The sequence below is a fragment of the Bos indicus x Bos taurus genome, chromosome 1, assembly GCF_003369695.1.
Source record: "Bos indicus x Bos taurus breed Angus x Brahman F1 hybrid chromosome 1, Bos_hybrid_MaternalHap_v2.0, whole genome shotgun sequence".
NCBI classification, from domain to species: Eukaryota; Metazoa; Chordata; class Mammalia; order Artiodactyla; family Bovidae; genus Bos; species Bos indicus x Bos taurus.
Genome location: NC_040076.1, coordinates 126,956,025 through 126,969,598, shown reverse-complemented (window position 1 = coordinate 126,969,598; position 13,574 = coordinate 126,956,025). Strand labels below are relative to the sequence as shown.

Genomic DNA, 13,574 nt, shown 5'->3' with positions numbered 1-13,574 from the left:
GCGACAATAAAGGTTGGAACCCCAGACTGAAAATTCATGAGGAAGGAGGCTGACCGAAGGAGATGTCACCTGAGATGAGTAAATTACAGGAATTGCCAGGCAGAGGAGCTAGGGGTGAGGACAGAAGAGCCTCAGGAGGAAATGCGGTTTTTCTTCTAAAGCTTCATACAGGCAGAACGTAGAAATCTTTCTGAGTTATGAGAAGAGGACTCGTGTAGGGAGTGCGTGAGTTGTGTGTGTTGTGTGTATGCTGGAGTGGAGTTGAGGAGCCTGGCAGAGGGGAGGGGCCTTCTGCTTTGTCCCTTAATCCGCTGCTGTACTGTTTGCATATTTTACCATCAGCATAGATTTTTTTTTTTTAACTTTTTTAATACTAGTTAACTCTAAAAGTAAGTGAAGAAGTCATTTTAGGTGGGGTGGGATGAATTGGGAGATTAGAATTAATATATTTACACTATTGATATTATGTATATATAATATATAGATAACTGATAAGAACCTACTGTACAGCCCAGAGAACTCAATTCGGTGCTCTGTGGTGACCTAAAGAGGAAGGAAATCCAACAAAGAGGGGATAAATGTAAACATACAGTGGATTAACTTTGCTGAATAGTAGAAACTAACACAACATTGTAAAGCAACTATACTCCAATAAAAATTAATTTGAAAAAAGAAAAGTCATTTTAATCATCAAAAGCATCTTCAGTGCCCATCCTTACATAATATGAATGTATTATATAAGATTGGAATAATGCAGGAGACAAAGGCAGCAGCAGATTCTGCATATGCTAATTAAGTAGAATTTCCCAATGGCCCTGGTATGAAGTATAATTATAAAGTATGTTTATCATATATTTATAAAATTCTTCAAAGCATTTAAAATACTTATGAAGTATACTTTATCTCAATATACACATGTAATTATAATGTAGAATTTTATATTTAGTTTATATAGATATGTATATTTTTGTGTATATATAAATACAGGATGACCCTGCATCCTCATTTCCCAGGATATAGTCCCAATGTATACCTGTTTATCTGGCATAGTTATTAGTTGTATCCCCTTTTCTCTCTCAAGTGTCTTGTTGTTTTAGATGCTGAATTATACGTTCACGATATTTGTTGTGCTTATAAAATCTGTTTCCACTAGCACATGTTCATATGTTTATATAATCATAGATCTATTGGTACATGCATGTGGATATATACATACATGTATTTATGTGTTTAGAAGGTGTATGTTAAAAGCTTTACAGCTAAAAAACAAACTCAGGAAAATAGTAACATAAATCAGATGATCACAGTTATCTAATTACAGATTGATTTATTGTTTTAAAATACTGGCTCACCAAAAATTTTGTAACAATAACATTTTTCATGCTTATTTATTCCATCTCGGTGATACTACTGAAAATAATAGATATATTATACAAAACTTGCTTTTTAGTACATGTTTCAGAATATTACATATAAACTTAATCTCACCTGCTTTCCAGCTTCTATTTCTTTTTCTGAAGTGTGTTGTGGGCTTTCCATTAGCAAGAACTCCTAAGACTTCTGTTTTTACTTACTCTCAATGAAGAAAAATAGCAGAGGAGATCACTTTTTTTTTTTTAAGTCAAAGAATACTATTTTTGGTGGGAATGACTGCCTCCCCCCTGAACTCATTTAAGTCTGAATTCTAACTTTAGGGATATACTTAAAGTAAGGATGACTGTTCAAAACTCCGGGTCCAATGTGATTTTACTTCATGTTCTCGTCAGTGGCGCAAACCAAACTGGCCAACGGGGCCGGGCTGGGCTTGGTGCTGAGAGAAGCCGCTGGGCAGTGAGCGCCGGGAAAGGCAGCACGTGCCTGCAGCCGCCCGGTTGCCAGGCGGGCAGCAGCCCCACTGTTGTCCAGTCTTCCTGTTTCTCAAGAGAAGACATATTGATTTTTATGTTAAATCTTACTGTTCTTTGACATCAACTTTTTTTTTTCCAAAACCATGGTCCAAATGCTACCTGTATCAAACACCACTGGTAGGGACCAGCTGTGTTTGAGGGCCACAGTGGGTCCCCTCTGGTCTTCAGACTTCAAACTCAGTTGCACGTCGGACATGTAGAATATGACTTGAAATTGCATCTTTGACAACTGTCACTGCCTTTTCACCTTGTATTTATGGATTTGGATGCTTTGTTCCAAACTGTGACATGGGCTCCTTGATTACAAGCTTCTTGAGGGCATGAAACTCAGCTGTGCCTCGTTCTGACTGAACTTCGTGTTCTCAGCTTTGTCCACTTCAGCAGGCAGAGCTGAAGTCAGTGTCACCTCTCCCGGAAAGGGGGTTTGGTGAGGCACTCCTGCCTTCCCTCACCCCATCCCGGGGCCACTCCCCGCTACTCTTTGTCCCAGCACTCCTGATCCTGCACCTTCACTGAGAATCTTGGCTTTACAGCATTGTGTGAACCCGTCTTACCTTCCCTGCTATACTGCAGACCTTTGGGGGCAGAATTTTTGTTTCTGTTACAGTGCTGGATTTTAGTGTCAGCCCCCAGACCTGGTTATGGCTGATGGATAAAAACCACGTGAATATCCTCTGAGACAAGATTTTTCAGTGTTTACTTGTGTGCCTTTCAAATTTGTTATCACAGGGACAAATAGAATGTTCCTTATTCGCTAAATAAGGTACAAAAATATATATAGGTTCCAGGGTCTCACCTCAGCTATTCCAAACAAGAATCTCTGCGGGGGGACTCTGTAAATTCTGTACTATATTAAAGCTTCCCAGGTGATTCAGATACATAGCCAGGTTCGAGAACTTCTGTCCCACAGCATAAAGTAGGTATTCAGTAAATCTCTGTTCCAAGGAGAAATGAACTCTTGTCTTCCTATAGCACTCAGCCAATATTCAAGAAATAATGGTCAAGAGAATTAAATTCTGAATTCACATACTAACTCTCCCCATCTCACCTTTTTAGGTGGGGCTGAGGCCATCTACTCCTTCCCAGGCTCTCACACTGTCTGGGGTGGATGGATTAATTCTTACCTGGGCCAGAGGATGGCCTGACTAGCTGGTTTGCAACCAGCTGGCCTCCCTCTAATCCTGTCCATGTGCTGAAGCCTCAGTGATCCTGAGTGATTTAACTCAAATCTAATGATAACTTTTAATGATAACTAGTACTTGCAATATAAAACTTGCTGTGGGGAGTCCACTAGAGCCTGTTATGATCTGGTCTGACCTTTTCAAGCTTCCCAGGTGGTGCTAGTGGTAAAGAATCCACCTGCCAACGCCTGAGACACGGGGTTTGAGTCCTGGGTCGGGAAGATCCCCTGGAGGAGGAAATAGCAACCGACTCCAGTATTCTTGCCTGAAAAATCCAATGGACAGAGGAGGCTGGTGGTCCACAATCCATAGGGCCCAAAAGAGTCAGACATGACGGAGCGACTGAGCACACACGACCCTTCCAAACAGGAGAAGATATGAGAAGGGAGAGAAAGTAGATCCCCCAGGGGCCCAAAACAGAGACCTCACGGAAGACCAAAGAGGCACCTGCCAAGTAGGTAGGTCACTGATCTGTGTAAGCCAGTGAAGGATAGACTCTGGCAATCCATTCAGGGTGACCCTTTCTCTCTTTAGGGGTACAGAGGGGGCCATAAAGATTCCTTTTTATTTAATTTTATTTAAAGATATAATCCCCCACATCCCTGGAAAAGATTCATGGAAGGTTACAGGTAAAGGCAGGTGAAACAAGAGTAGAAGAGCTATCACTAAATAAAGTGAGACAGTGGTCACACCAGAAACCCAGGCTCACAACAGTGGCTACAACAGTCGACGGTAAACCTTAGCTCTCAGCTTCCTCGTTTCGAGAATTAAAAAAGAAACGTGGTGAGTGCATTGTTCTCATTATCTGGTTAATGAAAAATTTGTTAGTAGAAATGCACTTTTTCCAGTGGCTGAATGAGATAAAAGAAGTTATCAAATGGATTCTTGTATAAAGGACACTAAATAACATAATGGGCACAGCTCATAATTGCTTTACAAAAAGGTAGAAAGAGAGAGGCTTTAATGTGGCCATCTGGTCTTTCCAACTGAATGAATGCCATGAGCTAAACGTTTTATTCCGGTGCTAGGAAGACACGGCCACTGGGACTTAAAGAGCGGCAAGCTGTATGGGCTTTCTGGACATCACTTGATCAGAGAGAGAGAGACTTGATGAACAGCAGCCGGGTAGTATGTCTTTTAGACCAGAGCAGGTATTTTGGCCAGGGCACTGCAGTTTAAGTGCAGGAGTGATCTCTTAGCATATAGTGAAATTAGTTTGCTGAGTTGCTGTTAGCATTTTTTAAGTGAAAGATAATAGAACAGGACAGACAGCATCACACCTCTCAAGGGTAAGTTTTAGCTTCACTTTTGTCTCGAGTCCCTGTGCACCGTGTATTTTTTACTGTAGCTAACCATGAAAGCTGGTGCTTTGGACTGTCCCTCACTAGAACAGTAGTGGGTAGGCTCTGGCCAACCCAGGCTCATTATAGAACATAGAGAATAATATGACCTGAGTACAACAGGAGCGGGATCCTCAGACCAGAGCAAGAGCCACCGTGCCTTTAAATTGTGCTAATTTAAGAACCTGTGACTAGACAGTATTATAAACTCAGAAACATACTTCTCTGGTTTTGTGTTTTGTTTCCATTTTGGTTGCCTTTAGTACCTCACAGAGTTATTTTTGAACACCCCAGTCTACTATGGCTATGATAAAAGGGAAATCAGAGGAATGAGATGGGTCCCCATACAGGCCAGTAGTGCAGAGGGTGGGGGGCCCCTGGTGGTCAGACTCAGTCATGCAGACCAAGACTTTCCACTGAGAGACCTTTCAGAGCCACAGATGAGGAATGATTCCTCCAGTTCTTGCTTCTTCCCTGAGCAGCCAATACCTTTAGTTACAGATACTGCTTGCTTCAGCTTCCCCAGTGGCTCAGCAGTAAAGCCTCCACCTGCAATGCAGGAGACCCTGGGTGGGGAAGATTCTCTGGAGCAGAAAAGGGCAACCCACTCCAGTATTCTTGCATGGGAAATCCTATGGACAGAGGAACATGGCAGGCTACAGTCCTTGGGGTCACTAAGAGTCAGACATGACTGAGGGCATGCGCGCGTGCACGCACGCACACACACACACACACACACACACTGCTTAGTTAAGGAAAACTTAAATAATTTTCTTGCTTCATGAACTAAGGTGAAAGTGAAAGTCACTCAGTCGTGTCCAGTTCTTTGCGACCCCATGGACTATACAGCCTATGGAATTCTCCAGGCCAGAATACTGGAGTGGGTAGCCTTTTCCTTCTCCAGGGGATCTTCCCAACCCAGGAATCGAACCAAGGTCTCCTGCATTGCTGGCTATGTTTGGATCAAATCATTAGGGTGGATCATCAGAAATAGACAGCAGTCTTGTGATGGGACCATGACATTGCCTGATTCTAAGAATTGAACACAGCAGCCCTGAGTGATGATGAGACCCTTAACATTTATCAGGGAACCTTACCCTGCCCCCCCCCCCCACACCAAATTTGGACATGTATATGTAGCCTACAACTTTGGAGAAAGTCAGAGAAAAAGTTCTGGGAGGATTTCCAACTATAACAACTGTGAGCAATGGTATGAGAAACAGGCTGGGGCAAGATAAAGATTAAGCTTCTAAGGTTGACTCCAAGTCTTTGGAGCAACAACGAAATGAGATTAAAAAGAAACAAAGACTACAAAACTCTGTATTTTCATACATAAAGTAAGATTTTCAAAGAAATCAAAAATAGCCTATACACCAAAGAGCTCCTCATGGAAGGACCTTTATCTCTGACCACTTCTCTCTTCTTCTTTTAGATGACAGTCATGTCCCTTTCCAGGGACCTCAAGGACAACTTACACAGCGACACAGTGCTCTCCATCTTAAACGAGCAGCGCATTCGGGGCATTTTGTGTGATGTCACTATCATTGTGGAAGACACCAAGTTTAAAGCCCACAGCAATGTCCTGGCTGCTTCAAGCCTTTATTTCAAAAACATCTTTTGGAGCCATACCATCTGTATTTCCAGCCACGTCCTGGAGCTGGACGATCTCAAAGCTGAAGTGTTTACAGAAATCCTCAATTATATCTACAGCTCCACAGTCGTCGTCAAGAGACAGGAAACTGTCACTGATCTCGCAGCTGCTGGGAAAAAGCTGGGAATATCCTTCTTGGAAGATCTTACTGATCGCAACTTCTCCAATTCCCCGGGTCCCTATGTATTCTGCATTACTGAGAAGGGAGTGGTTAAGGAAGAAAAAAATGAAAAAAGGCATGAAGAACCAGCCATCACTAATGGGCCAAGGATCACAAATGCATTTTCCATCATCGAAACAGAAAACAGTAATAACATGTTCTCCCCTCTGGACTTGAGAGCAAGTTTCAAAAAGGTCTCCGACTCCATGAGGAACACCAGCCTCTGCCTGGAGAGGACTGACGTCTGCCACGAGGTGGAGCCCGTGCGCACCCTCGCCGAGCACTCCTACGCCGTGTCTGCCGTGTCTTCCGTGGCTGAGGCTTACAGAAGTCAGCCTGCCCGGGAACAGGACAGCAGCTCACCTGCGAAAACAGGGAAGGAGAACTCTGAAGCTGTTGCAGCAAAACCGAAAACATGCCGAAAGCCAAAGACACTCTCCGTACCCCAGGAATCAGATTCCACTCCAGAAAATATACCACCCCCTCCAGCAAGCAACTTGGAGGTGCGTCAAGAAGAAAGTCCGCAGCCAGCTGCAGTTCTTTCCCTTTCAAAATCCCCCAGCCACAACGAAGGAGAGGTCCAATTTCCCAGGGCGGAGGGAAATAAATCCTCTGATGTCCCTGGGCCGCCAGCCGCCGAGGTGCCGCCTCTCGTTTACAACTGCAGCTGTTGTTCCAAATCTTTCGAGAGCAGCACTTTGCTCAGCGCCCACATGCAGCTTCACAAGCCGACCCAGGAGCCCTTGGTGTGCAAGCACTGCAACAAGCAGTTCAGCACCCTCAACAGGCTGGATCGGCATGAGCAGATCTGCATGAGGTCCAGCCACATGCCCGTTCCTGGAGGGAATCAGCGCTTCTTAGAAAACTATCCCACCATCGGGCAGAATGGAAGTTCATTCACAGGTCCAGAACCTTTATTAGCTGAGAATAGGATTGGTGACTTTTCCAGTCCCGGGAGTACGCTGCCAGAAACAGAACACATAGTTAAATTTGTTAATGGGCAAATGCTCTACAGCTGCGTGGTGTGCAAACGCAGTTATGTGACTTTATCCAGCCTCCGAAGACATGCAAATGTTCACTCCTGGAGGAGAACATATCCTTGCCATTACTGCAACAAAGTGTTTGCCTTGGCTGAGTACAGGACAAGACACGAGATTTGGCACACAGGGGAAAGGCGGTATCAGTGCATTTTCTGCCTGGAGACATTCATGACCTACTATATACTCAAAAACCACCAGAAGTCTTTCCATGCCATCGATCACAGACTTTCCATCAGTAAGAAAACAGCAAATGGAGGCTTGAAGCCTAGTGTCTATCCATATAAACTTTACAGGCTCCTGCCCATGAAATGCAAGAGGGCTCCTTACAAGAGCTACCGACATTCTTCCTATGAAAATGCTCGAGAAAACAGTCAGCTAAATGAGCCTGCACCTGGTCCCTATGTTATTCAGAATCCACACAGCTCTGAATTACCTACTCTGAATTTCCAGGACAGTGTAAACACCTTGACCAACAGTCCAGCCATCCCATTGGAAACACCAGCACGTCAGGACGTGCCCACTTCGGCCAGTATGCAAAACGCAGAAGGTACCAAATGGGGTGAGAGGGGAGAGTTAAAAGTGGATCTGGACAATAACTTTTATTCCACAGAGGTGTCGGTTTCTTCCACTGAAAACGCTGTCAGTTCGGACCCCCGAGCAGGGGATGTGCCAGTTTTGGCTGTGAGTAACGGCAGTGAGAACTCCACCTCTGTGATCAGCTACAGTGGCTCAGCCCCCTCGGTCATCGTGCACAGCAGCCAGTTTTCATCGGTGATAATGCACAGCAATGCCATTGCTGCCATGACCAGCCGCAACCCCAGAGGAGCTCCTTCAGACCAGACTGTCAGTCAGACCCCAAAAGAGGATGGCAAGCCCGCCGAGCCAGACAAAGTTGGGAGGGCCGTCAGCAGACCCAAGAGCATGAAGGAGAAAAAGAAAGCCGGCCCGTGTAGCAGGGGAGAAGTACCAGAGGAGTCCAAATTCACTGCTGATCCTGGAGGCTCACTGGGCAAAACTACAAATACCATTAAAGAAACGAGTAAAATTGAAACCTACATCGCAAAGCCCGCTCTCCCTGGAACCTCCACAAACAGCAACGTCGCACCCCTTTGTCAAATAACGGTGAAAATCGGAAATGAAGCCATTGTGAAGAGGCACATCCTCGGCTCTAAACTGTTCTATAAGAGAGGGCGGAGACCCAAGTATCAAACGCCGGAGGAGACGCTGCCCCAGGAGAGCGACCAGGAAGCCAACGGGGACAACCCTCTCGGGCTCTGCCAGTCCGAGTGCATGGAGATGAGCGAGATGTTTGACGATGCCAGTGACCAGGATTCCACGGACAAACCGTGGCGCCCGTACTACAACTACAAACCCAAGAAGAAATCCAGACAGTTGAGAAAAATGAGGAAGGCCAACTGGAGGAAGGAGCATGAAAACAGGAGCCCGAGCAGTAAGTGTAGATACCCGGCCGACCTGGACTGTGCAGTGGTGGGCAAGGCTCCGCAGGAGAAGGCCTTCGAGGAAGAGGAAAACAAAGAGATGCCTAAGCTGCAGTGTGAACTCTGCGACGACGGAGACAAAGCCTCAGGGGCCGGGAGCCAAGGGAGGCCCCACCGGCATCTCACGGCCCGGCCTTACGCATGTGAGCTCTGTGCCAAGCAGTTTCAGAGCCCCTCCACCCTCAAAATGCACATGCGGTGCCACACGGGAGAGAAGCCATACCAGTGCAAGACCTGCGGCCGGTGCTTCTCCGTGCACGGCAACCTCCAGAAGCATGAGCGCATCCACCTGGGCGTGAAGGAGTTCGTCTGTCAGTACTGCAACAAGGCCTTCACTTTGAACGAGACCCTCAAAATCCACGAAAGGATCCACACGGGAGAAAAACGATACCACTGTCAGTTCTGCTTTCAGAGTTTTTTGTATCTGTCCACGAAAAGGAATCACGAGCAGAGGCATATCAGGGAGCATAACGGGAAGGGCTATGCCTGCTTCCAGTGCCCCAAAATTTGCAAAACAGCTGCTGCTCTGGGAATGCACCAGAAGAAACACTTGTTCAAAAGCCCCAGTCAGCAGGAGAAAACGGAAGGTGACATGGGCCACGAAAACTCCAGTCCCCTGGAGAATCCACATTTCATTGATTCGGAAGGTACTGAGCAAAAGGATAATGTACAAACCGTTGTTGATAATGTCCTTTGAATGGAGATCCTTAGGGGAAAAAAAACCTTTGAGAATACAAGTTGGTGGGGGTTTTTTTGTTGTTTTTTTTTTTTTAGTTAGATGTTTCTTTTGTTTCTGTTTAGTTTTGTTCACTTAACAGCTATGAAGGAGTGAAATGTAACAAAGAAAATCTCATTTGTTCAAATTCCAGAAGAAGGATCCTAATATCCTCTCTGGGTTTTAGCATTAACCTCATGCGAAGTACACAAAAACAAAATAGCCGAATCTTCCAGTATCCCAAGTGTCTTGTGAAAGTTTATGAAGTTCTAAGTTGTGATATTTTTGCCAGTGGGAGAAAAAAAGAGTTTAATTTTAGTGTAATTTAAAACTTTCTGGTGAGTGCTCAGAGGAGCTGGCTGCTGAACTGTCTTTAGTAACTGGAGATATAAGGGTCAGATATCATGAAAATGTCACCTTCATAAATATGTTAAAAGGTAAATGAGCTATGACAGTCATTATTCTCATCCAGCTTCTGCACTATTAAAAATTGTTTAAATTAATGGGTACATATGAAATAATAGTATAGCTGAAAATACTTGTGAAATGAGTAACCCAAGTAGGACATTCATACGTTATCTAGAACTACTTTTCTGCAACACAAACCTTGTAAAATACAGATATAAAGCACTATAACTTTTAACTGTCCATGTCCCCTGTAGCGAATTATAATGATGAGCAATAGATCTGCAAATAATGAGAACTGATGTAAAAATCAGTAGGAAGCATTTTGAGTATGACTTCAGAGCATGTGTATGCTTTTAGATGGAATGCTGTTCTCTTGAAGTTATGGCTGAGCTGTTACTAGAACCGGTCTTCTCAAGTCCCAAAAAACATAGGTCATGCCTTATCCACGGGGGAGAACCTTCCCAGAAGTTACTTGTGATTACCTGTGCTGTGCTGTGTATTACTTTCTAGTGGCCTCACTTCAGAAAATGAAAAAAGGTCAAATTCTTCTGAAACTCCCTGAAGTCTTCCATCCATCACAAGGCCATGGACGTGGAGGTCTTTCCAGATAGATTTAACTATTCTCAAGGGTTCAAGTAAAACCTAGCATCTCCTGTATCACTGAAGGAGTGTCTTGGAAATTAAGTGCAAGGCACACGTGTGGTGGTGAATTCCCAGGCACTTGAAAGCGACAGAAAGCCTAATCCCTACAATTGTCAGCCTTCTTGGAAATCATGCAGCCCACAAGCATATACTATTTAAAAAATAAATAAAGGACAACAGAAACACACACACCCCTGCCCCACCCAATAATGACTTGAGTGGGTAGGAAGTGATGACCTTCCTTGCCTCAAATGGAGCTTTGTCTTTGGAGGGTGGGGAGATAGAATGTGAAGTGACGAGGTTCCATGACTTACATGCTTCAAAAATATATAGAATATATTCACAAGTCAGATGCCTTGTCTTCATGTTTGCAGACAACTGAGACCCTGGTTCAATTCCTGGGTCAGGAAGATTTGCTGGAGAAGGGATAGGCTACCCACTCCAGTATTCTTGGGCTTCCCTTGTAGCTCAGCTGGTAAAGAATCCACCTGCAATGCAGGAGACTTGGGTTCAGTCCCTGGGTTGGGAAGATCCCCTGGAGAAGGGAAAGGCTCCCCACTCCAGTGTTCTGGCCTGGAGAGTTCCATGGGCTGTATAGTCCATGGGGTTGCAGAGTCGGACACGACTGAGCCACTTTCAGCCCCCTTGCTAAAAACCCATTTCTGTGTTTAATGTTCTTATTCTTTGACCCACACCATCAACACTGCCCTCAAAGTCTAACCCCCCTATAGAATATTCCGTCACGTGGACTAGGTTCCTGGGAAGCTGGAAATCACGATTCTTTAACTTTTTAAACTGCCAGAATAGGAGGGAGAGAGAAAACATTCTTACCCATTTGATACCAGAACACCAGTATGAGCAGAATCTGGAACCCAGTTCAAGGATGACTTGCAGCCATTCGTGTTCACAGGATTTGACAGCTGGAAACCCAAGGTTACTAGATTACCATTGTGAAGAAATGGCTTGAAGGACTCCGGGTTCTCTCTTCAAGTGTTGTGATGTCTCCACAAAGAAGACTTCATATGGATTGGGGTGGACCAGAAAGCATCTCAACACCCAGAAAAGGACATAATCAAAGCTGATCTTTTTATACTGTAGTACTTTGTTGTTAAATAACCCCAATATTGTATTTGCATTTATCTTTTGTTCATCTACTTTCACTTACAAACAGTATTATGTAATAGAGGAAAATGGAAAAATGCAGATGAGTTCAACTTTATTTTATACATTGTATATATGTACACTTGAACCATTCATTTGGGTTTTGTTAAAGAGATAGTCACAAAGGGCTTATGCAAATCATTTTGAATTGATAATTAGAAAACTGAATAAGCAATCCTGTGATCTACCAATTTGTTTTATTTCAGTCAGGATTATGAATCAAGAATTACTGTGTATTTCAGTCATTTTGATTTGAAGTAACTCTAAATATAAAATGATTACATGTAACGATGTCTCCCAGCCCTTCCATGTGGATATTTTTTAAGTGGACTTGTATGCTAATAATTCTAGACCAAAGTAAATATGGCAGAATATTTATACATGAAAAAATAATTTTGCAAATATTTTCTATAATTGTATTATTCGTTTAAAATGTTGATAGCTTGTGTTAGTTTCAGGGAGGGGTGTATATTTTGATAAAAAATACTTGACTTTGTAATTCTGTATATTCTATACAATTTATAGCAGAGCCGTTTTAAGACAGCCTTGTCACACTTTTTGTTAATTGTGAAAATTTTATTCGAAGTGATGTTTATGCATTGAGTACATAACGACCAACTAGAGTTAAAGTAAGTGTGAACAGTGAAACATACTGTATGCTGTACAAGATATATTGTAATTTGCTGTTTTAGCATCTGTATTTTGGTTAGAAGATATTATTAAATGCAGATGTTAAGGGTTGGAAAAGTCTAATTTTATTTTTAGAACTAATGGATATAAATTTGTTTTTGCTTGATTAAAATAGCTCATTCTTATGTTGTCTCTTTTTAAACATTTTAGTGTTAATTCTTTTGTGTAGCCAAGCAGCAATTTCATTTGTATGAGTCACAGCGTTGTTTCACATATGATTCATTCAGTATATTTCTGTTTCCTCACTTGTTTACATTCCATGGTACCTGCTTACATGCTTAGGACTCAAATGGAATATGACATTAAAAAAAAGCAGAATAAAAGAGACTGAAATCTTGTTATCATTTAGTGCTTTGGATAGGCCTGCTATTATGGTAAACCTGAGTGTTGGAAGTATTCTGCTCCAGTCATCCACAGAAAACAGGTTTCACGTATTAACTCCCAGGTATTTGGCAGCATTCTTGCCACGGTCTATCTCATTCAGTCCTTTCCCAACGACCCTGGGCAATAGACTTCTTTATCTGCATTTTATAAGTGACTTTGAGAAGATCCCACAGCCAGCCAGCCAGGATCCCAACCCTTGGCCGCCTGACTCCAAAGCCCAGGCTTTTGTTCCTTCTCTGCATCTTAGAGGGAAATGCTCAATGTAAACTGAGCAGGGAGAGGAAGAGACCTGACCAAGTCGTGCAGCTTGTGGTGGTAGCTGTCACATTCTCAGCTGTAAGGAGGCCGTAGTAGGGTCGGCTCCCCCGACTCTACTCTGGTTTTCTTACTGAGGCCTCAATACTTGGGGCGTTTGGTCAACTCTTGTATGTGAGGATATTGCTCTATGAAGTCAGTTGGTAAAAGTTTGTAAACTTTTTTTAATGTGGAGTGAAATTATGATTTAATGCTGTTGTAAACTAGCCATTTTTCACATAAAAAAATCTGTCCTGTCATCGCAGATCATACTCCTGACCTTAGCTGCTGTTGCTGCTGCTGCTAAGTCGCTTCAGTCGTGTCCGACTCTGTGCGACCCCATAGATGGCAACCCACCAGACTCCCCCGTCCCTGGGATTCTCCAGGGAAGAACACTGGAGTGGGTTGCCATTTCCTTCTCCGATGCATGCAAGTGAAAAAGGAAAGTGAAGTGGCTCAGTCGTGTCCGACTCCTAGAGACCCTACGGACTGCAGCCTACCA

The 13,574-nt window shown here is 43.6% G+C and overlaps 1 protein-coding gene across 13 annotated transcripts in view; it reads left to right on the top strand.

Annotated features, from left to right (window-relative positions):
* Positions 1-12,735, top strand: part of ZBTB38 (zinc finger and BTB domain containing 38) — a 79,620-nt gene extending 66,885 nt beyond the window's left edge. For 9 of the 13 annotated variants that reach the window (XM_027544638.1, XM_027544630.1, XM_027544621.1 and 6 more), the window contains one exon: positions 5,861-12,735. In XM_027544638.1, the coding sequence (XP_027400439.1) occupies positions 5,861-9,475 (3,615 nt within the window). In that variant the 3' untranslated portion in view covers positions 9,476-12,735. Of the gene's footprint in view, positions 1-3,419; positions 3,547-5,860 lie in introns of those variants that run through there. The other 4 variants (XM_027544611.1, XM_027544600.1, XM_027544646.1 and 1 more) reach the window with 2 other exon arrangements.
* Positions 12,736-13,574: the final 839 nt, after the last annotated feature.